General features: G+C 38.7%; 1 protein-coding gene across 1 annotated transcript in view; it reads left to right on the forward strand.

The window, feature by feature from the left end:
- Window positions 1-756: 756 nt before the first annotated feature.
- The window catches only part of LOC131038934 (arogenate dehydratase 2), a 72,027-nt gene continuing 49,110 nt past the window's right edge, over window positions 757-23,673 (forward strand). The window contains exons 1-8 of the mRNA XM_057971543.2: window positions 757-1,583; window positions 12,131-12,198; window positions 12,303-12,395; window positions 13,208-13,408; window positions 13,506-13,586; window positions 13,754-13,849; window positions 13,963-14,040; window positions 14,260-14,349. Coding sequence (XP_057827526.2) covers window positions 1,301-1,583; window positions 12,131-12,198; window positions 12,303-12,395; window positions 13,208-13,408; window positions 13,506-13,586; window positions 13,754-13,849; window positions 13,963-14,040; window positions 14,260-14,349 — 990 coding nt within the window. The 5' untranslated portion in view covers window positions 757-1,300. The remainder of the gene's footprint in view (window positions 1,584-12,130; window positions 12,199-12,302; window positions 12,396-13,207; window positions 13,409-13,505; window positions 13,587-13,753; window positions 13,850-13,962; window positions 14,041-14,259; window positions 14,350-23,673) is intronic.

The raw sequence follows: 23,673 nt of genomic DNA on the forward strand, positions 1-23,673 counted from the left end.
CGCATTGGATATTAGCACATCTTGATCCACAAACATCTCTTATTTTGTGTGACCTCTTTTTTATATTATCATATTGTCATTAGTATATATATGTAGCTTATCATGATGTCAATGATACTGGTATTTCATAGTAAGCTTTCCAAATTATTGAGTTTAATGCCATTAGATCTCAATGATATCAAATTTCCACAATCTATAGTTTTGGGCATGTTGTTTTTAGATTAGATTGCTTAGAAGTTTTGTTCTCCATCAACATTTCAGATCACACTAATGATCCATCATGAAGTTAAAAGAGAACAAAAGAGAACATAAGATGAATTACAAAATATAATTTGAAATGTTGATAAAAAAAACTTTTATATAACCTAATCTAAAAACAACTATGATAGATATATTTGCCGCTTATGCATCTCAAACACTTGATATAATAAATTGTAAATTGTCTTATAGCAAACCACCAATATCATGCAAGTGGTATGTTCTCTAGGCCTACTCCAGCACTTAAATCTACACAAAGACAAAAGCTTCAACGCAAACATGAAATCTCAGATAAGGAGCATTATACGTATACACTAGACGACATGTACGATCGGAAATCTTTGAATTCTACGAAAACACTCCGATTTGAGAAAAAAAAACAAATCTGTAAATAAAAAACGGTCTTCTAAATTTAGCAGTGATCTAGTACAAGTTATCTCATATCAACCATTGAAATTAAAGAACAGTTTATATTATTTAAATCTCTCCATTGGTCTTTTAAATAAAAAAAAAGCAAAACAAACGCGTCTCTCCGCAGACAAATCGGGACTTTGAGTGGAGGTTTACATTTCCAACATAGAACACCAAGTCTTCCCTCACAAAAGGGAAATCGTTTGTGTTTTATTTCAATGGTGGGGTATTTCGTAACCAACCAGAAGAAGGAAATTGGCCAACGTCCTTGGTGGAGGGGAAGAAAAATTTATCATTGTCGGATGTATACAAATTTAACCTAACTTGTTGTTTTAACCTTCCGGTTGTAAATTGTATTCTCAAGCAGCATAACTTTCAAAGCCCTTTTTCAGGCTCTTTTCTCTCGGTCGTGCCTAGTTACACAGCTACTCTGCTGTTATTATTGATCAGTTATATCTGTTCTTCTTTTCTGTCTCGCTTGATCAGCGATTTCAGTTCTTTTCTCTGTTTGATTGTGCTCTGCATGTGCAAGCACGGTTGTTTTTTCTGTAATTTGTAACTGCCTGTTGGGTTTTTCCAATTTTAAAAACTTTAGAAGACGGTAATGATTGCAGAGAAGCTAGTTTAAAAAATGGCTACATTGTGTTTGTCTGGAACGTACACCCATAATCCATCTTTGGAATTAAATTCAAGCATTTGTTTTCCCGTATTCAAATCCAACGTTACACAAGTGAAGGTGCGCAGAAACGCAGCAGGAAACAGCTGTCATTTACATGACAAAATTTCTGTCAAATATAAGCATGCAAGGCCAGCACTGGGTTCTAGCGATGATATTCGGGCTTTAGAAGAAATAAAGGGGGTCTCAGAAGATGGTAATTCGGAATCGATTGCCAGAGATTCGAACTCGTTGCCTAGTAAGTTTTTTTAAATGAACATTAGAAACATATTTTTGATTGGTAAGACGTTTAGTGAAATAATTTACACAAGGAAGACGCGCTTCATCAATTTTTGGGCTCTATTCTTATTGAAATATCTAAAAAATTCCTTTTCTATGGAGGTGAGTTCCCGCTGAGGTTCATCTCATTGGACTTCAAAGGGAGCTATTGAATCAGCAATAAAATTTATAAATTTTGCTCTTTCTTTAGGATGTGATAGTTCAAAGCAGTACTATTTGAGGCATTAAAATTAAAGACTTTAGATATGGATACTGGGATGGAGAAGCCATTTCGACCCAGGGGGAAAATGCTATATACATGTACATACCTGAGTACATATACATATGCATATGGACTCTTTTAAATACAACTTCGGAATCAAGAATATGGAAGACGGAGTTGTTAATTAGGTCAGCCTTCCCAGAGGCCAATTTGGCACATGAGATCCCCCTTTGAGCTTGCACTAATAGATATCTTCCATCTAACTTATATAATGTTCAATTTTAGCACCCGTAGTGACTTTATGAACCAGCTCAGGGTTATTTAAACCCTCCCAATCTACTACACCTGGAGTACATGTCATTGCTACGTTCGGACGTGTTATGCTGTTTGAGAATCATGGCCTAGTGTATTGCTTATACAATTTCTTTGCTCTATAGATGTCTCAGAAGTCTTTCCGAAGATAAGTTTCACAGTGATATTGGTCTATAATCTCATCAATTTAAATGAGAGTTAGAAAGAAAGAAAGTTATCAAAGAGAAATAAACACATAATTTTTACCTTAGAAAATTCTCAAAGGGGAGAAACCAGCTTGATGGTGACAATCGATCATTGTTACCAAAATATCATTAGAAGCTAGACAAATACGATGAGCTGTAAAATGGCGTGGAATACAATCTTACCCTTACTTCACTTGGTTACTGTTGATGTGTCTTCTATACACGATCAAACACATAATAAAATACCCATAGGCATCATATCCTCTCTTGAACAAAGTTTCCTTGAATGTTGAAGATTTCGCCTAAGGATCAATCGAGGTAACTCCAAGGTTCTGGTATGTAGGTTCTCTACGTGTGGATAAGCACCAACATTTGTTATGTTTGCTGTTTCATCAAGGGGGCCTTACGTACTTTCAATGAAAGTTGGTTTTTGCAACTACTTGACCAATGAGGAACAAGATTTTCCCAATACTAATCGATGCTTCAAAAAAAAGACAAAAGATAGGGGGTTAGGGAGGATTATGCTAAACTAGGCCTATGAATGACTAAATGGAGGGCAATCTTAGTGAAACTCTACCAATTTCAGTATTGCCATAAAACAACAACTCTACTGGAATCGGTGCGATCTTCTAAGGGAATTCAAAGATTTTCAAATCATTCATGAACATAGATACCATCAATAGGGTGCATATCAACACTCACGTAGTGATTGAACTTTAAACAATTTCAATATCTTCAGTTGACCACAAAAGGCGCAATTACAATTAGTAAGAGGCTAGTGGTTTGGACTATGAGCTTCACCAAAAATCAAGCACATCATTTATCACCCAATCTATCTCTAACATCTAAATACTATCCTCAATAAAGTGATTCAAGAAGATGAACAACCATGTAAGAAGCCACAAAGATTGCAATAAAACACCATAACTTCAATGTTTTATTAATCTCCTAGCAAAATATAACAACAATTGTTCAACTTTCTCTCTTCACCAAATTTGTACTCTCTATGAATAACTATTCTTCTTCTCTCTGCTATATATATATATATATCCCCATATGAAATGAGTGGGAGCTTATATAGCATTCTCAAATACAATGAATGGCCCAGATTTAAAGAAGATCAAGGGCTGAGATTTTGACACCTAAACCCTAATTAGGGTTTGTTACAAAAATAACCCTATTTGGATAAACATTATCATAACATAGCCAATAGAAATTGGCACGAATAACGAGGAAACATTATCCAATAGGGATTGAATTGCCACATCATCTCATAACAACTTTTCATCTAGAATTTTGTTCCCTTTTCCTTGTTCCTTCTTGGCATATTCAATGAATCTGGACGTAATCCCTTCAATCTCTGCAATGGGAATCTCAAGTAGATTTTTCATTCGCTCCTCCAAGTGAAGGACCTCATCAAAGGCCGCAAGAAGAGTCATCTCCCATCCGTGCTCCAGTTCTTTTGTTCTATCAATCAGGAACACAGTAGCATACATCTAATCTCGCTGCTCTTTTGTGATCATGTTGTCCTCTCTACAAAAGATGACCTTGATTCTGTCCTCCAACTCTTGGATATCTACATCTGTCTCAATCTCTATCCTCCTATCAAGGATCACACATAGTACATCAAACACCTTGTCTTGAATAGGATGGATAGTGTCCTCGACTTGGCTGCACCTGCTATTGATGTCCTTGAATAGAACCTCCTTCATTTGGAGCAAAGTTGACCATTGTAGGAAATTATGAGTTCCACCATCAACAATTCTTTCTCGTGCTAAAACCTGTCTTGATGTCCTTCTTATTACTTGTAGTACTGGGATAGTGACGTCCCTAGTATGAGTGAATGCATCGATGGTTACACCAAGACCATGAACTATCTCAAGAACTCGGATGGCTTTGTGTAGTATCTTCATCATATCTCCTACGAATTCCTTGGCTATCGTGTAAGATCTATCAATCCATGCATGCATGAGTTGAGCCGAGTTCTTCATCTTTTCCATTTGATTCATTGACTCAAGAGAGAGTGCCTACAAAGGTAAGACTTCTGGATCCTGTCGCCTCAATGGCTCATTAAGCTGGCTAAAATAATTTCTCCAAGCATTAATCTCCTTTTCCAACCTTTTATTCTTTTCTATTTCTTCCTTTAGCTTATCATTGACTACCCCACTGAATCAGTCGCATCTTCCATGGCTTGCTCGGAGGTAAGTGGACCAAGATCAAAAGTCTCCAAATCATATTCTTTTGCCATGATCTCATCATCATACTTGTCCACTGCTGGCGTAGCTATCTGCATCTTTTTGGAGCCTGTATCATCTCTTATTACCTTAGATATCTTTGTAGCTTTCCTCTTTTCAATCTCTTCTTGAGACTTGCTTAGAAGACTTTCCAAATCAAATACTTGCTCCTCTTCTTTAACTACAACTTCTCTTGTAAGTCTGTCTTTGAGCCAATCTAGAATGGAAGATTTCCCTTCTTTTACTCGCATTTCCTCGGGCAATGCCTGCTTGCCTTTAAAAGGAGATGTAGCTTCATCATCATTTCTTTCTTCTTGTTGCTCATTAACACCAATCTTGAGAGGAAGAGACTGACCTGATGATTGTTGAAGTGTCCTTCCTTTGTCTTGTTTATCATTCTGTACTGTGGACTCCATAGATTCATCTATCTCATATTCTTTCTCCCTTCGATCCTCATCTTGACCTGTCTCCTTTTCATGTCTAGAAGAAGCACTAGAGGGATGATCGGGATTCACCTTTTGTTTCTTCTTGGACGATTCTCTCTTTTCAGGTCCTTCTTTTCTCTTCGATCCTTTGGAATGAGAAGTGTTCTCACTTACACTCGCTTCTCCTTCTTCCATTCTTGTTTCCAAGCTGAATGTCATAGCCATGTTTTGTTCCTTCAACTTTTGATGCTGGACATCCACCCATCTGCGAGTGCAACTTAAAATTGGATCCATCAATGCTCTTAAGTCCGCGACCTCTTGTTCATCCCAGTTGATCTTCATTTCTTTGTCTTCTTTTTCATAGGAAGATTGAAGATATTTGCCACTATCTTGTGCCTGATTTGCCACTCTATAGATCTTACATTTCTTGATGAGATCGAGGGATAATCGAGAGTGCATCTTTTTCTTTACCTCTACATCATTCTGAACATTCATCCAAAAGTCTTCTACCTGAAATACATGCTTGTACTTCTTCCCGGTAGTTTCCTCCACATAACCATAAGGATCAAAATTATCTCTCAAAGCCAAAGATGTGAACGAGTAGAGAGATAGCTCCTTTTCTGCATCTTCAGCTGCTTGATAGTTAGGACAAACTTCAATTGAATTTTCAAGTGAAATAGGTATAGGGATACCATTCCCATGCTTATGCCTCGATGCCTTAGCACACGCTGCCAACTGTTGAGTCACCTCAAGTAGTACTATCCTATCCGTAGGATATCTTGGCAACACATAAGGAGGTGAGGGACATCCATGAATTCTTATGTAGGTAAATTTAGGATATTGAATGAACCACACATCGTGTTTCTTACAAGCTCTTGTGCTTCTGGAGACAGTCGTTGATGAATTCCCCCTTGTAGTGTTCGAGTGATATGCATAGTGAAAGTATCATTGATTATCTTGTAGTACTTCTTAGGTGGATGATGTAATTGAGCATAGGAATCACATACTCTTATCTCTCCGAGCCCTCTCCCAACAATGCCTCTGTGTGGTAATCCCGCATACTCATAGCTTCTGGCTAAAGAATATATAACATATGAGCTCATGTGGAATGACTTAGTAGGAACTAACCTCCTCAATTGCACATCTAGGTTATTACTGATAATCCTGGCCCAGTTGAACGTCCCTTTCCCTTGTATGATCACTTGTATAAAGAAAAACATCCACCCGTCGAAAAAGAAGGCTTGAGAGGCACCTACAACTCGATTAAGCATGGCTATCAAATCTCTGAATTTTTCTTGGAAATCAATTCTATGAGGTACATTGGGTATCTTATTCAAGCGAGCCCTACTCTTGAGCAACCAATTCTTATTGATGAAACTTAGACAAGTATCGGGATCATCTTCATAGACAGACTTGGCTCCTTCTAGGCTCTTGTAGATCATATCCCTCTGCTCAAGAAGATGAAAAGCTTCACTTATAGCTCCCTCCGATAGATAGGTGAGGACAGTCCCATCCTTGGCCACAATTGTCCTTGAATGCGAATCATAGTGCTTGGCACATTCGATCATTAGCTCATGACACCTGACCGCGGGAGGGAAACCTGCTGCTTTGATGATTCCACTCTCAATTATCCTCTTGGCTATGGGTGATGGCTTGCCGATATAGGGTGCTTCACGAAACTTCTTCACATTGAAGTTTCCTAGGTTGGTGTCTCCGACGTTGCTCCACTTGGATGTAATCCTCGTCTCCAAGTCTCCACTCCTTTGATCTTCTTTGATTAGGGCTTGTCGAGTAGTGGATCTGCTCGCCTTGGGGGCCGCCATTTATCACCTTTATAGAGAGCTCAAGTTAGAGTTTTAAAGGGATAGATCACAACGATGATCAATTCAAGACCTTAAAATAGCAACTATGCCTATACTATGAACTTCAATTTGAAAGTCAAAAGAATAAACTTTAAAATTACAAATTTTCAAATTGACATCATAAATGAATCAAGCTAAACCATAGAGACCTGACTTTACAAAAAAATATTTGTTATTGAACTAAATCAGATCTTCATTTAAACTCCTTCAAATAAATCAAATTGCACATACCTTAATCCTGATTTTAAAGATAGTAACCTGAAAAAGATGGGTAAATAGTGAGTTGCTGCTGAATTCACGTCCCTTCCCAGCGATGCTTTCACAAGATAGCTGTCTCAGACCTGCACCTTAAACATGTTAGAGTCTCCTTAGAAGGATCAGTATTCTCTAAATTCGCCCTCTCAAATCTGAATTTGTTTCTTCACTGCTGAAAGATTTGACTCACTAATCTGCTTTTATTGCACCAGGTATAGGCTTGGAATATGTCTAGTAAATAACATTATCATGCCTTTGGAATTCGCCTTTATCACTGGATCAATAGATAAAATTTCGCCTTTTGCACTTGTCAAATCTGGAATTCGCCTTCCACCTGCTGAGAATCGCCCCTTTAGTCTGCTCTTAAATTCGCCTTAAAGAAAATATGTTTGAATGAATGATGAGTGATCAAGGATCGACCCTCCTTTATAGGTGCCTTCATGGGCTTTGCACCAAAGCCGACTTGTTATAATAAATAAAATTAATTGCATTTCCTTTTAGGTTGGCCGACTTTCTCATTAAAATTTCAAAATTGCTTTTGGCGCCAAAAGGGTGAAATCGATTTGTTAATGCATTAATGCTTATAGGCCGACTTTGCATTGCTTTAGCTTTTTTTTTTTAATCCTCTCGGTTTTATCACAAAGCACTTGTCACGATTTCTCTCTTGTACCTTCAAGAGGTACATGCCTCTATCACAAGGTTGCTCATGTACCTTAGGAAGGGTCAGGAGTGCACTAGGCAATTTCACTTACTTCTCTCATCATCACTCATTCTCCAAGGCTTTAGACTTCATAATTGTATTCCCTCTAGGCATAGACAAGTCATTTTCTCCCACGAATTGCTTAGGAATGAGTTCGCCCACTCACTAAGGCAAGATTCAAGGCCCCTTAAGAATTTCGCTCATGTACCTTAGAGAGGGTCAGGAGCGAATTTCATCCTCTAGGCTCAATTCATACTTTATTTCACTCAACTATGCCTTAGACTTGATTTTTTACTTCACTCCTCATTGCACTCAAGTCAATTTGCACTTTAACCTTGCTCAAAACAAGATCCTTTTAGTACCTTGGTGAAATAAGGGGTCCCTTAAAGGATTTCGCTTCTGTACCTTTGGAAGGGTCAGGAGTGAAGTTCTTCTTTTTGATTCAAACACTTCATATTTCTTCAACTTTGCTCTTAAACTTAGCTTTTGGGTCCTTTTTCCACCTCGATCAAGTCCATTCGCCCTCAACCTAGCTCATGATAGGATCCATTTAATTGTTTGAGTGAGCAATTAAGGCCTTTTGAGGATTTCGCTCCTGTACCCTTGGAAGGGTCAGGAGCGAATTTGAGGGATATAGCTTGGACCTCACTCAAACACTCAATCTTCATCCTAATCTAAGTTGCCTTGGCCTAAGATCATGCTAAGAAGTCATCATTAGGGGTTCCCTTGCTCAAAAGATGGATTAAAGACAAGTCTTGACAATTTCGCTCATGTGCCTTAGACAGGTACAAGGTACTTAGAAAGTTCACTCCTGTACCCTTGGAAGGGTCAGAAGCGAATTTTGCTTCTTGGCTCAAATTCCTCATGTTTTGATGTTCAAACTTGTTTCAACTCATTCACAAGGCCTAGATAGATCGCCCTCTCCTCAATCGTGACTGGGAAGAAAAGGTAGTGGTCCAAGATAAGACCTAGAGAGTGTTTCTAGGAGAATTCGCTCCTGTCCCTTTGGAAGGGTCAGGAGCGAATTTGGCTTCATAGCTCAATTTCCTCATCCAATCTTATTGCAACTTACCCCAAAGGCATGGATAGATCAATCTTCATTCAATCAAGGCGTAAGAGCAAGGTTTTTGATCTAAGTTAGGTCTAAGAGAGGGGATCTAAGGAAATTCGCTCCTGTCCCTTTGGAAGGGTCAGGAGCAAATTTGGCAATCTTGGTAAAATTCCTAACTCTTTCAATGTCCAAGGGCATTCAACTAGGTCTCAATTCACTTTAAGTCATTAAGCTTCTTCCAATTGCCATGGGAGCAAGGTTTATGGTCCAAACTAGGTGTAAGGGAGGATTCTAAGGAATTCGCTCCTGTACCTTTGGAAGGGTTAGGAGCGAATTTAGCTTTAGGGCTCAAATTCTTAACTTTTCCTCCAAATTCCTAAGTTCAAGCTTGTTCAAATTCTCTTAAGGGCAAGCTCTAGCTGATTTCTTACTAATCCAAGCCTAGAGACACAAGTTTGATCCAAATGGGAAGCAAGAATAGGGGTCTTAGGGAAATTCGCTCCTGTACCTTTGGAAGGGTCAGGAGCGAATTTGGCATTTAAGTTCAAATTCTCAATTCTCCCTCAAATTTTCAAGTCTAGCTCTCATGGCCTTGCTCCTCCATAGTGGGAATGAGTTAAGTTTGCATCAAACACGGTCCTGAAGTGCAAGAATTCATTCAAATTAAGGCAATGATCTCTTTCTTGAGGAATTCGCTCCTGTACCTTTGAAAGGGGCAGGAGCGGATTTAATCTTTCAATCAACTTGCCCTTACTAGCCTTCATCCTTCGTGCCTACACTTTGATCATTGCTTCAACTCATCAACTCAAACTCCACAGGAGACCCTTAACAACACTCTAGCCTAGCAACCTACAACTTGACCCATATCCTTGACTCATCCAGACTCAAACTCTCAAGACATCCTTTACAAAGTATCCGTTCCTCGACCCTCAAAGGCTAGGTCTTGCTAAAATTCACATCAAGACTCTAGGCATAGAACTATGACTTCCCTATTCTTAGGCCAGACCTGGCCCTAAAACTAACCCTAGGGACAATTATGAGGTAGGCTCCTCAAAGGAAACCCCAATTTACCTAACCTAGGCCATCACTGACTCACTCAGACCATCTGACAAGCAGAGAGAAGCAGGACAAAGAGAATGCAAGACCTAAAGATAAGAGGAGGGGTCCCCATTTTGATGGGGCGATGTTGTGAAATGGTCACAATAGTTACATACATATTGTTAAGTTTATAGCGTGAATTACAAATGGAACTCTAACTCTCACTGTTCTACATTATTCAAATCTATCTCCCCTGGTACAATCCAATTCCCTTTTGTCCATAAATAAGTTCTGGGATGACCTCCTTGTGCACTAGGAGGTCGGAAAAGTTGAATTGGAAGGAGAAATGTTGAAATGTGAACTTCAAATTCCACCTGTTGGCATTGAGACGGAACTGTCAGCTCCAGACAGCTGGTGCTTATGAAATTGCCAGGGTGATTAATAAACTGCTGGGACAATAATGAAATTGCTATGGTGATTTCATCGACCATGTTTTTCTGATCATTTCTGAGATTTATGACCATTGAAAGTGATTCCTCTGATAAATTTTGATTTTTGTGATCCTTTATGGATCAGATATCTACCAAACAAGCCCTCAAAACTTATCTTCCTTTTGTAGAAGTCCTTCCTCAGCTCTGTGAGCAGAAATTTGTCATTGATTCACAAGAATGTTCTATCCCATGTGCAAGATGACATAAACAATTATGCTTTTATTTGATATACTATAAAACTGTTTTTGATAATTCATATGGAATCCTTAAATGTATTACTCTATCAAGCTTGTTCTAGACTCTTCATGGCTAATACTCCATTGTATCACCATTCTCTTTGGGAGAATGATACAGGATGAAAGATAGCTTTCACTGCTTGTAAATTGATAATTGCATCCCTAGTGATACCAGGGTGAAGAGAAAAATCCTATGCCATTGGTTGACAATCTTTTGGATCAGATTCCTGATCCCAAGAACTTTATGAAGATTGATAGTAAGCCTGGTTATCACTAGGCTTCTATTCAACCCGAGGACCAAAGATTGCTTGTGCAAACAAATGCTCCAACAACGTTAAGTGTGCTCATGAAAAATGGCATTCCACTTCTTAAAGACTGTTTTCTGGTCATGTATTTCAATCACATTTTGGTCATAATCACACTTAGGAAGAGCATGCTGAGTACCAGTGATGAGTAGTGCAGATACCGAGGAATTTCATTTTGTGAGCTCAATCTTTTAACTGATCCTATGCCATAAAGTAGGTTGAATATCCTGGCTTAGTGTTGAACCATTGATGTTAAAGGGATGCATATCCAAAGAAGACTCAAGTTATTATGGCTTTCTCTCTACCTTGAGCCTGGGAAAGCTATGTTACTTTTCTGATCTTGCCTTATTGTTGTATGTATTGCTAATATTTTCACATCTTGCATGTCATTTATACGGACAAAGAAATAAAATGCCTGTGAAGAAATTAAGAAGCATCTCTATTTAGCTTCAGTTCAATCATTTGAGATTGAGTTTGGCACATCAAGTTTGTTTATGAGAGCTGTTTTACATAATAAGGCCTTCATATTACATTAATTTTTAATACTTTTAGTGACATAGTGCAATGCTAATTGTCCTGGGTCACACATATCAAGAGAGGGAGGGAGGAAGGTAACTCCTCATATAGAGTTCCATACTATACCGTAATTCACACTCATGACCAATTTTCTCAACATAGACCTTAGTTATACCCTGTGCCTTCCCTAGACAGATCAGTACATCGTTGATGCAGCTCATTACTAGCTTCTTCTTGGCATTTTAATAGTTATGTTAGGAAACTGCATGATTGATGAATAAATCAACAGAGTTTTGAAAGACATGAAATCTGAAGGATTCAGCTATATTGCCTCCTCCTTTTCGGGTCCTACTGGACATGGGATAGCCATTCCCATTACTCTATATTCACATTGATTTGCATATTGGACACTTCTAAGACACTTCACTTGCTTTACTTTCACTTTTATCTGTTTCTGTTCCCACTGACTGTTCTGGGTTCTTCATAGGCATTACTATTGATTTATTGAAATTTATGTGTATTGAATGACCCTTGTGTCAAATTTAAAAAGCTTAGATACAGTACATATTTGTTACATTAAAAGGATGCCAGTGAACTTATGCTTTCAGAATCCCTTATTATGTAATATTAGATGTTTTATGCTGAGTGATTGAAGTTAATCTGTATTTTTTGTGTTTTCTATGAACATGCTTAGGACCTTTGTCAATATCAGATTTATCAGTTCCGGTGAGAGAAAGGTCACAGCTACGTGTTGCATACCAGGTATAAGATTTTTAGAAAATGTCAAATTTTGGTGGTTTTCTGAAGTGCGGTTTTAAGTAAATTTTGTTTGGCTCCTGAGGTACTAATCTGATGGAGAATTGCAGGGTCTCCCTGGAGCATTTAGTGAGGCTGCTGCTGCTAAAGCGTATCCTAAATGTGATGCAGTTCCTTGTGAACAGTTTGAAACTGTTTTTGAGGTGATCATCTTCTCTTGTTTTGATAGGGGACATGGAACTCTGGTGTTTCACATAACAAGCCCTTCACATTGTTATTTTTTTCTTTATAGGCCATTTTTACGTAATTTGCAAATTTGTAACTAGCATGCACAAATTAACACATTAGTTGTAGCATACAAATAGAACTTTGAGTATGCAGTTTGCACAGCCAAACTATCTAGGAAATATATACAGAAAAAGTAGAAAAATCTTTTCGCTTTATTCATATAGTCTGTAGAACTTAAAACAATATCACCAGGGAGAAACATAATTGGAACTCTCCAAACCATCCTCAGACACATAAAGATAAAGGCCATAAGTCCTTACCAGAAGGGGTGCCAGTTGGCAACTGTTTACACGTATCTGGTGGACCAACCAACTAATAAAAAACAAGCTGTGAGTACAAATAAGTCAGATAAACACATTCATTCACTATTATCCTTATCAAGTCATTGTGATATAACGCAAACCACAAAGAAGTGTTATATCTAATTTATTACAAAATTTGCACGCACTTAGGTGCTCACATTAGTCATATACTTCTTTCTGCATAAATGAACATTCAGGTTGGGGGTGCTCACATTAGTCATATACTTCTCCCTGCATAAATGAACATTGGGGTTGGGTACTTATTCACATAGAGATCACATTACTGATTACTTGGAAGGAAATGGGCATGTTCTTGCTTTAACTTTTAAAGCATTGGCACAAAAAATATTCACTCATTTGGTAGAAATTAACCACAGGTTCCTATTTATGAAAACTCAACTGATATTTTTAACCTTTTTGTGTAGGCTGTGGAGCTCTGGCTAGTTGATAGGGCTGTCTTGCCTATTGAAAATTCGCTAGTGGGGAGTATCCATCGCAATTATGACCTATTACTCCGGCATAGGTTGCATATTGTTGGTGAAGTACAATTTACAGTACGTCACTGCTTGTTAGGAGTTCATGGAGTGAAGAAGGAGGAACTTCGGCGAGTGCTTAGTCATCCACAGGCAACAAATTTATTTTAGTTCTAGATTTAGATTAATTTTATATATTGAAATTGTGTTCATTTTTTTTAACTCTTCTGATTCCTGCCATGTTTTTAAGGCTCTTGCACAATGTGAGCACACATTGTCAAGGTTAGGCATTATTAGGGAAGCTGTTGATGACACGGCAGTTGCAGCAAAGGTCTGTTGGTTTATGTTATTTCTATTTTCTGCTGTGATGAGTGTTGTAGCACTTCCCATAATGCTTGTGACTTTGCTAGTGATAAAGTGAAGATGTTCCCTTCATAGGTAATCTTTATTTTTGTGTTTTCAGTCAAATTCACAAGAAGACTTGTTGGCATCCTGCAGTTTGTTGCACTCCACAAACTTCATGATACAGGAGCAGTTGCTAGTGCAAGAGCTGCAGAAATTTATGGTTTGGACATCCTTGCGAAGGATATACAGGTGCTGGCTCTTCTATGATGTTTTGCTGTGTCTAATCAGTAAAAGCTTAGACTCTGTCTGGGCCCTAAAAAATAATACCATTCATTGCTACACTGATGATTTTTCACTGACAGGATGTGTCTGATAATGTTAGTCGTTTTCTCATGTTAGCAAGGGAACCCATAATACCTCGAGTAGATAGGCCTTTTAAGGTAAGAATATTCTGTAAGAATGTTTTGTTTGAAAACTCTACATTGTTTTAGCAAATGTAAATGTTGAGGCTGTGTTTCAGTGAAGGAACAAGTGGGAATCATTAAAAATATGAAAGAATAATTTAGTAGCCATCAGACCTTTCTGTTTGGATGAATTATCTCAGCATTAATAACTGAAGCATGCTTATGCTCATGGTTACCTCTGTGCAATGTTGCTAGACAAGTATAGTGTTTACTCTAGAAGAAGGACCTGGAGTTCTTTTCAAGGCACTTGCTGTCTTTGCCATGCGAGAAATCAATCTGACAAAGGTAATTGCTCAAACATTGGAACCACACTTTATGTTCCAACAGCTCTAGTTTCCTTTTGTTGGATTTTATGCTTACCATGAAGGGAATACTGATTTCAATAATTGATGTTGCTAGCAATATTCCAAGCATATGCCATATTTTTTGAGTAATGTAGTCCCTCTCTACTGGTAGTGGGTTTTGATTTTGCCATTAAATACTTTTGATGTATGCTTTGAACCCTGCAAAAGATGATAAATTTAGTATTTTATTTTTAAATCAATAAAATGAGATTTAGTGTGCATCCAATTGATAGTTGAATTCTTGCACTGACTTTGCTTGAATTGCATTAAGGACTAGAGCACACGTTTCTTCTTTGGAGCTCCTCTATGTTTCTGCTTAGATGGTTGATATGTTCTCCTCAATGTTTTTAAATATGGGGGGTATTTATGACTATATTTTGGTGAGATATTATCCTCTTGCTTTAATGCCATTGTAATAGTTACAACTACCCCCACAATGAACTGAACCAATCTGATACCATTGTTATTTCCCAACTTTGGAAAAAATGCTGCAAATGGCTTGTCTGAGATCAGAAAGAAAACTTTAATTGTATTTGGCCAAGTAATAAAAGTAAATATAATTGCATCGGCTGAAAGTTTAATTCCTTATGTTTGGTTAGTCATTGTTATGCATTGTAATTGGTAGTTCCTGAACAATTGTCGGTTAGTAGTTACTTATCTTAACTAACGTCAGCCTACTATATATTGTATCTTTGGTTCATAGTCGGGAACTAAGGACCAACTGGTAGGCTGGCATATGAATACTGTAATCACTGCATATCATTGAATAATAAAGAACGAGAATGACATATCTTTCATATACTGTTGTAATTGCATAATTGCTTTGTACTTGTAATTCCATTTACTCCTGTAACTGGTAGAGTTGGATGGTAAACATTTAGTGCCATTGTCGATACGAATCCTCGGAAAATATAATGCACAAACAAGAAGTATGGTGATGGAATGGGCTGACCTATGGAAGAACCAGAAGTAATTGAAACCGAAGAAGAATACAACAGAAGATGAACTGACACGGGACTTGATTTACTTGTGGGAAGGATCTATAAACTCGTATGTTTGAGGGGAGGGTATCGAGTGAGAGGTTCCCAAGAACACCATCCGAGATAACCTAATAGTGAACGATGAAGTCAACAATCTTCTTTGGAGACAGTCAAGGTTGCTCGCACGTAACTTTGTTTTCCTTCGAGACCTTTGGCAAGACAGTGATCGGGGGCAATGTAGACAACAAATATTGTAGCGGTATGAAGAATGAAATCGGAGGGGGTGTTGATGTGTATTTTGTACTCGACCAAACACAGAATAAAATACCCAGAGGTATCTTATCCTCTCTTGAGTAAAGTCTCCCGATTGCTGAAGATCTCGTCGAAGGATTAGTCGAGGCAACTCCAAGGTTCCTGTTATGTAGGATCTCTACTCGTGGATAAGCTCTTTGTGGTATGATGTGATTTTGCTGGAATCACAAGGGGACTTACACTCGATGACCTGAATGTCTGATTTGCTGGAATCACAAGATTTCACTGGCCTAGATTTTGAAAAAAAAAAGAAAAAGGATGAGGGCGAGGAAAGGATCTAATTCTGACACTAAGAATGTAGGAGCAATGAATAACCTTTGGTGAAATTCTAACTAAGTCTTGTTTTGACATCCTAGGACCATCTCCACAAGGTTAGTGCGATCTTCGGAGGAAAGCTTTATGATGTTCAGATCATTGCTACAGGCATAGACACCATCAGGTTGATGCATATCAGTGAAGAAGCGACAATTGAAGTTAAGCTTAAGCTGAATGATTCCAGTTGACTACACAAGGCAAGTCTGCAATCAACAAACTACTAGTAGTATGGATATACAAATTTCACCATCAATCAAACACATTTCTTCCACTCATCTAATAACATGAAATCAAAACTGAGAAGTATAAAGACCATGGAAATTGTTGAATCGATCCATAGATTTCACCATTTCTTCAATGAAGTTTTACAAGCCTTTTACAACAACATCTTGACAACAATCTTTGTCTTCTCTTTCTATTCTACTCTAATTGCTATACTATTAACTGACTTATTCACTATTTCTAACTATTCACCTTCTAACTCCTGACTAACTATTAGCCTTTACAAATGAGGAGCCATGGCTTATATAGTGCCCATAATACAATTCAATGGCTTAGATCAATTTGAGATCAATGGCCAAGATTTTACAATGAAACCCTAATTAGTGTTTGTTACAATAAACTCGATTCTGGCCAATGAAATAATTGCATTATTTGGACACATGTCTTCTCTGGGATATTCGACCAATGGAGAACCGGGGTAGGTACATCGAAGTTTGTGCCATCTCCCATGAGTCAGGTACATTGAATCTGGACACGCTGAGGTGGACCAACCTGACTGGAGGAGTGATGACTGGGATGCCACCTTGTCTTTCCTTCAAATGTTGGACTAGAAGAGGTCGTCCTTGTTGATGTTGGGTTGGAGAAGGTCGTCCTTGTCTTGGTCTGGTCTTGTGGAGGTCGTCCTTGATCTGGCTTGGTCTTCTTTCATCTGCAAGACAAACCACAAGGGATGATTAAGGACACATAATAAATTCATTTCAACATAGTATTTCCTACCTTAAATCATCAACAAGAAGATATCAAAATGAAGTTTGCTTAAGATTCTTTCCAAGGACAGGCTCCATAAGAATTTCGCGCTGGACCTTTTGGAAGGGTCAGGAGCGAATTTTGCATTCCTGGCTCAAATTCTTCTCACATTGTGATCATACTTGCTTAGATACATGCCCAAGGACGTCCTCATTCTCAACCAACACCAAGCTTGATGTAAATTTGGGGCAAAAATGGAGGTTTTAAGAATTTCGCTTTGGACCCTTTGGAAGGGTCAGGAGCGAAATTCACCTCTCAGGCCAATTTTCCAATCTCCTTCACTTCAATTCATCAAAATTCGATCAGTTTGAACCCACTTCTCAACTTACTAGCATTGGTTTGATCTTCACAAGGTGAAAAAGGTCAATTTTGCCCAACAACCTAGCCAGGGACAGGACCTACCCAGAATTTCGCTCTGGACCCTTTGGAAGGGTCAGGAGCGAAATTCTCTCTTGAGCTCAAAGTTCACATTTTTTGAAGGTCCAAATCTCTCCAAGGCATTCTAAATAGCTTCTTTCACTGTAATCCAGGCCTAGTTTTACTCAAATCCTGAAGGAAAAGGTATCTTTAGTGTTTTTCGCTCTGGACCCTTTGGAAGGGTCAGGAGCGATTTTCTCTTTTTGTAGCTCATTTTTCATCATTCCAACTTCAATCCACCTCACAAGGCTAGGAAATAGTTTTCTTCTTTCACCCAATCCAAGTTTGATTTGTTTTTGTAAGGCAGAATAGGAGATTTTAGGATTTTCGCCCTGGACCCTTTGGAAGGGTCAGGAGCGAATTTCCTCCTTTGGCCTAAAAATCATCACTTTTGAAACAAACATCAACTCAAAGGTAGTCTCAAGGGCATTTCTTTCCTTAGTCTAGTCTTGTCTTAGCATAAATTTGAAAGGAATAATTAGGTTTTAGGATTTTCGCTCTGGACCCTTTGGAAGGGTTAGGAGCGAAAATCTTGATTTAGGCTTTAATTGCTCATTTTTCAAACTTCAGTCTTCTCCTGGAGGCAAATATAGATTGTTTTCCACTTGAGGAACCAGGTTTTAAGCCCATTCAAGGTAGCAAATGAGGATTATAGTGAATTTCGCTCTGGACCCTTTGGAAGGGTCAGGAGCAAAATTCCTAATCTTGGCCAAAATCCTTCACATTTCTACGTTCCATCACCTCAAAAGGTAGAGACATGTTATTTCCTTCCCAAATTCGCCCATGGAACAAGGTTGGTATCCAAAACAAGGGAGCAAATGAGGCTTATGAAGAATTTCGCTCTGGACTCTTTGGAAGGGTCAGGAGCAAAATTCCTATTTTTGGACAAGATCCTCACTTTTCAAAACACTTCTCAAGGCAAGAACACATCAAGACTCACACACAAAGCCTTATAAACCAACGCCCATCCAAAACAAGGAAGGAAAATGAGAGTTATAAGGATTTTCGCTTTGGACCCTTTGGAAGGGTCAGGAGCGAAATTCCTCTCCCAGGCTAGAATCCATCATCCCAAGGTCTAAAATCTCCTCTCCAAGGCAAAGTTGCATCAAACCTTCTCAATTATGCCTCAAAAGTCTACAAACTTGGTCAAGCTAAGGAGGAAAATAGAGGAAATAAGAATTTCGCTCTGGACCCTTTGGAAGGGTCAGGAGCGAAATTCACCTTAGGCCATGATCCTGACTTCATTTTTTTGCATTTCTTCATTCAAACAAGTGCTTTTGCCTTCATTCAAGCCTAGGAATGCATTAGTTCTAGGTTTTGGTCAAAGTAGAATGTCTTATGGAGAATTTCGCTCTAGACCCTTTGGAAGGGTTAGGAGCGAAATTCGCTTTGGACCCTTTGGAAGGGTCAGGAGCGAAATTTGACATTTTGGACTCTTCTTTAGGATCATTTTATGGAATATAACATTTAAGTATAAGTGACATTATACTTTAAGTTATATTCCATATATACTTTTAGGATTTTTGAGAGTGGTTTCAGACCTCCAGGAGTTATATTGCAAAATCTAGTTTTTGGAGGATTCTTCAGTTTTCAGAATTAGTCAAATTTCAGGATCAGGACATTCCAGACTTAGCCAAATTTCAGGATCATGAGTCAAATGACTCAAGGCAAATTAAGAACAAGGCTCAAAAGACCTCTAACTAAAGACACGAAAAGAAAACCTACTCTAAACCTATATACAAGACTCCCAGACTCAACACGACTCAAAGAAGCAAAATATATACATGACTTCACATGATTTCTCAGGTTGTGCAACAGGAGCATGGCAAACGTGATGGTTCTCAGTCAGGCAAATTCATCCCTAAATACAGAAAGGCAAACTCTCACCATGCATCTCTCATACTCAGGGAAATTTTTACTCAAAATGATCAACTGGGGTAATTCATTAGGGCCATGATCAATCCAGATGCAAGTTGTTTTCCCAAAATCCCCGTAATCAAAATCATAATAACTGTCAAGGCTAGGATTAAGGAAAGAGACAACCTGACACATTTCTGGCTCAGACGGAACTGTATTGTCGGAAGCGAGGTCAACAGCTGCTTCAAGAGGTCGCCATTGGTGATGAATCATTCCACGAGCATTTGTAGTATGTTGATCTTGATTTGGAAGTTCCTCTTGAAACAAGCTCAGCGCCCCTTTGAATAGCTCAAGATTCTCTGTTTTCATTGAGATATTTTGCATAAACCAGGCATCTTCATGAAATTTTGTGAGCATATCCTCAAAAATGAGAGTCTCCTTGAGGGATTGATTTTCAAAGATCTCCTCTAGTTGATCAAATATAATTTCTGGTGGCATTTCTTCTTCTAGCATAGTCTCGGGAGGTCGGAGCTGATGATGGATCATATCACTTACAATAACTTGATTGTCTTGAGAAAATTTTGACCGTGATTCCATTTTTACTTCTTCCTCAAGACCTTTCAGTGCCTCCTCAAATATCATGAGAGTGAGGAAATCTTTAAGTGCCCCTTCGAATTGTTCTTCATACTTAGGCTCACTTATGATGATCTGTAATTCTTCATTCAATATGTCAACTTGATTGTCCTCTTTAAGAATGCTATTTGAAACCTCCTGCAATTCAATCTCAAGGATCTCCTTTTGTAGCATAAACGAGAATTCTTCAAGGAATGAGTCATCTTCTCCTTTAATTGCTTGCTCAACTCCTGGATCTTCCTTTATTACTGCCGGAGTATTCTCAACTGATTCTTCAACTTTTGTTTCATGGTATTCCTTTTCAGGTGCAAGGCATGGCGGGCTATCCACTGTAATACATTGATCATCAGGTGTATTTGTATCGTCAACGTACAACTGATCCTTCTCACAATCAAATGCTGGAGCAATGTCCTGTTCATAGGTTCTCCTGAATTCAAATGCAAGATGTGCACCCCAAGATCTGTTAATAATACATTCTTCCTCGGACAAAGTTGGCATTCCAAATTGGTTTCTGACTTGATTGATAGCCATTTCACATACTGAGCAAGTAAATTCAGAGTGAGGTGAGTTGTGAATTCTACACCACAATGGTAGCAATATGTTTTCTAAGCGCATTTCACCATCCAAAATGAGCTGACTCTCGATCATCCACAAGAAGCTTAGAAGAGGATCCTTGCTCTCTGGGACACTGAAGCTGCCTTCTTCTGTTTCTGGCTTGGGGACATCCCAAAAGAAGATTTTTCCCTGCGCTGCCGATTCCATCCTTGATAAGTACTTCAAGCAATGCATTTCATCATGTTCCTCTGTTTCGTGGACTCGACACTGCCCTGGTCTTGCAAACTCGGACAATCTGCGTGGATAAAGCTGTTTATCTAATATCCACCAAAGCTGAGGAAAATCAACTTGTTGCTCCTCGTGAAACTATTGCCGTTCCATTGAGAAATCTTTTCTTTTTTGATTTTTTGATTTTTGATTTTTTTTGGATTTTCTATTTTCACCTTTTTTTGGATTTTCTATTTTTCACTTTTTTTTTTTTTGGATTTTCTTTTTTTCACTTTTTTTTTGATTTTCTATTTTTCACTTTTTTATTTTATTTTCTGGAATAAGGGAGATCTTGAATATCTCAGATTCAACTTGAACGTTCAATTGGTTCCAGCTTGCTTCCTTGCTTTCGCAAGTCCAACTAACGACCCAGCGATCACCTTCCTTCTCTGTATCACTTCCGTCGAGTGTTCGAGAAAAGGCTTTCCACTGATCTTCCTTGGATTCAAGAGTTCGCATTCACTCACCTTTCTTCTGCTTCAATTCTGTCGAGCGTGGAGGAGGGTAAAAAGCTCTGGATATTTTTTCTAAATATGACTTGATAAGTTCCACTAATCGCGGCTTGAAAATGATCACCCCTCCCTCTAGCGCCAATTTTGTTGAGCGTGGGAGGAGGGTGAAAAAAAAGTCTTTAAGATTACTCCTGTAAACATGAATTGATATAATCTGAAGTCTAGCTATTTAGGCATTCATCGCGATCAGGCCCTCCTTCTAGCGCCAATTCTGTTGATGTGTATTTTGTACACGACCAAACACAGAATAAGATACCTCTGGGTATTTTATTCTGTGTTTGGTCGTGTACAAAATACACATCAACAGGGGGGAGGAAGAACATGACACTACTAGGAGAAGTACCTCTAGAAATTAATGCTTGTGTAGTTGAACAAAGACAGGAGACGTATCCCAAGCAGTCAAGAAGTCACAGAAGGATTGGTAAGAAGATACCTTCGATTGAGAGAACAAAGCGAGCAACGAAGATGACTGAGAAGAATCGCCGAAGCCGAAAATGAAGGAGTATTGAGGGAAAGCTCAAGTCTGCCGAGAAACAAAAGTCGAAGCGTCAGTTGATGTTGTAGTTAGGAGGAGAAGAAGAATCTCACCGATGGTGAGTAGATGAAGAGCGAGTGGGTGGAACTTACAAGACACCTACCACTCCTAGAAGATGTTGCCAATCAAATAGGCAACCCTTCTGTACAACCAACATTAGACGAAGAGGAGGAAGAAGGAAACTTTGAGAACAAGCTCACTAAGATACTCGAGAGTAATTTACACTGCATAGAACAACTATCCATATCAAAAGAACTGAGAATTGGGAGAACTAAGCCAAAGACTTTGGGAAGAAGAGAGTCCAAGAATGAAGCGAAAGGTAACTCGAGTGCAAGGGATGCTAAAAGTGGATGTGTAGAGGACTCATATGTGGCCGTGAGTGCAAGTGAAGCATTGGAATGTCAAGAGAAAAATAGTCCAACCAAGTCCATGACATAGGGTGTGTACCAACCAAGAAAGATGGTGACTCCCTTGGCAAGTCCAAATGTTGACAAGAAGAAACTCCCTAAGTTCACAGGAAATGGATCAGAGAACTTGGTAAGGCACTGCAAGATGTGCAAAACTATATTTATAGCAAGCGGCTAGGAGGATAGAGACTATTGGCTGAGAGCATTTCTAGCAACACTACGGGGAATAGCCATTGATTGGTTCACAAAGCTTGATGAGGAATCCACAAACTCTTGGGATGCATCAAAGAAGGCATTCGAGGCAAAGTTTAAACTGTTGAGAGTTGACGAGTTTGTGGAAGAAATCTACAACACTAGACAAGGGAAGAATGAAAAGTACAAGCTTACAATCGTAGGCTAAAGGAGTTGTTGGTTAATAAGTTGGAGAATTAGCCAACCAATGGGTTGAAGAAGCGGTGGTTCATTAAGGCATTAATTCCCTCACTGCGCAAGAAAATGAAAGTGGTACCTTCGTCATCATACACCGATGCTTATAATTGGGGGATGGACATCAAGAGTGAATCCAAAATATCCTCTTGGTGAAGATGGAAGACTAATGATGATGAGAGTATCGAGGATATCAACGACAAAGAATCAAAGAGTGTCCAAGCCCTACGACAAGACATGATGCGTATGATGAACTAAAGGTCGATAAGGAATGTTGTAAGGAAATAAAAGAACTATGGTGCATCAACTGTAAAGTAGGTCATATAAAAACAAAATGTCCAAAGAAATTAATTGTTTTGCAACATTTGTCAGGTATTGGGGCATTCCATCAAGAAATGTTTGTACAACCTAAAGACGAAGCACACAAGTGCTTTTCACTCAGGGGAAACAATCAATCCCATCGACCACACCCCTAAAACCACAAAACAATTCTAATGCATCACCTAACGGATACCGCAATAGGTGAGGAAACAATAACTGGTACAAAAATAACAACAATGGCTCGAGAAGTAGAATATAGTATGATAGCAAAGGAAGACCAATGATCTAGTGTTAGAAGTGTAACGAATGAGGTCATTTCTCTCAAGAATGTCAAAACGGTCAAAATAAATAAGGAATGTTGTGCAAGTGGTGTGGATCATTATTATGAAGACATCGAGTGCTTGAAACAAAAAGGAATCAATATGGTGGCAATGCAGGATCTGAACGAAGAGGTTCTAGTGATCACCAGACTACAATCAAAGAAGGCAATGTATCTAGATCCTCGTACTGAGAAGGAAAGACTTTGAGAGGCCAAAGCCAATGTAGAACGGGTGACGGCAAAGGAGAGAAAAACCTCCAATGAAGCTGCAAGTATCTCATTGCGGTTGGAGTCATGGAGTACAGTAGATGTTGTAGACAACAATGCCGGTAAAGGTGACAAACCTCCTATAGATTGCCACAATTGAAAGTGGCAATCGG

The sequence above is a fragment of the Cryptomeria japonica genome, chromosome 3 (genome assembly GCF_030272615.1).
Source record: "Cryptomeria japonica chromosome 3, Sugi_1.0, whole genome shotgun sequence".
NCBI lineage: Eukaryota > Viridiplantae > Streptophyta > Pinopsida > Cupressales > Cupressaceae > Cryptomeria > Cryptomeria japonica.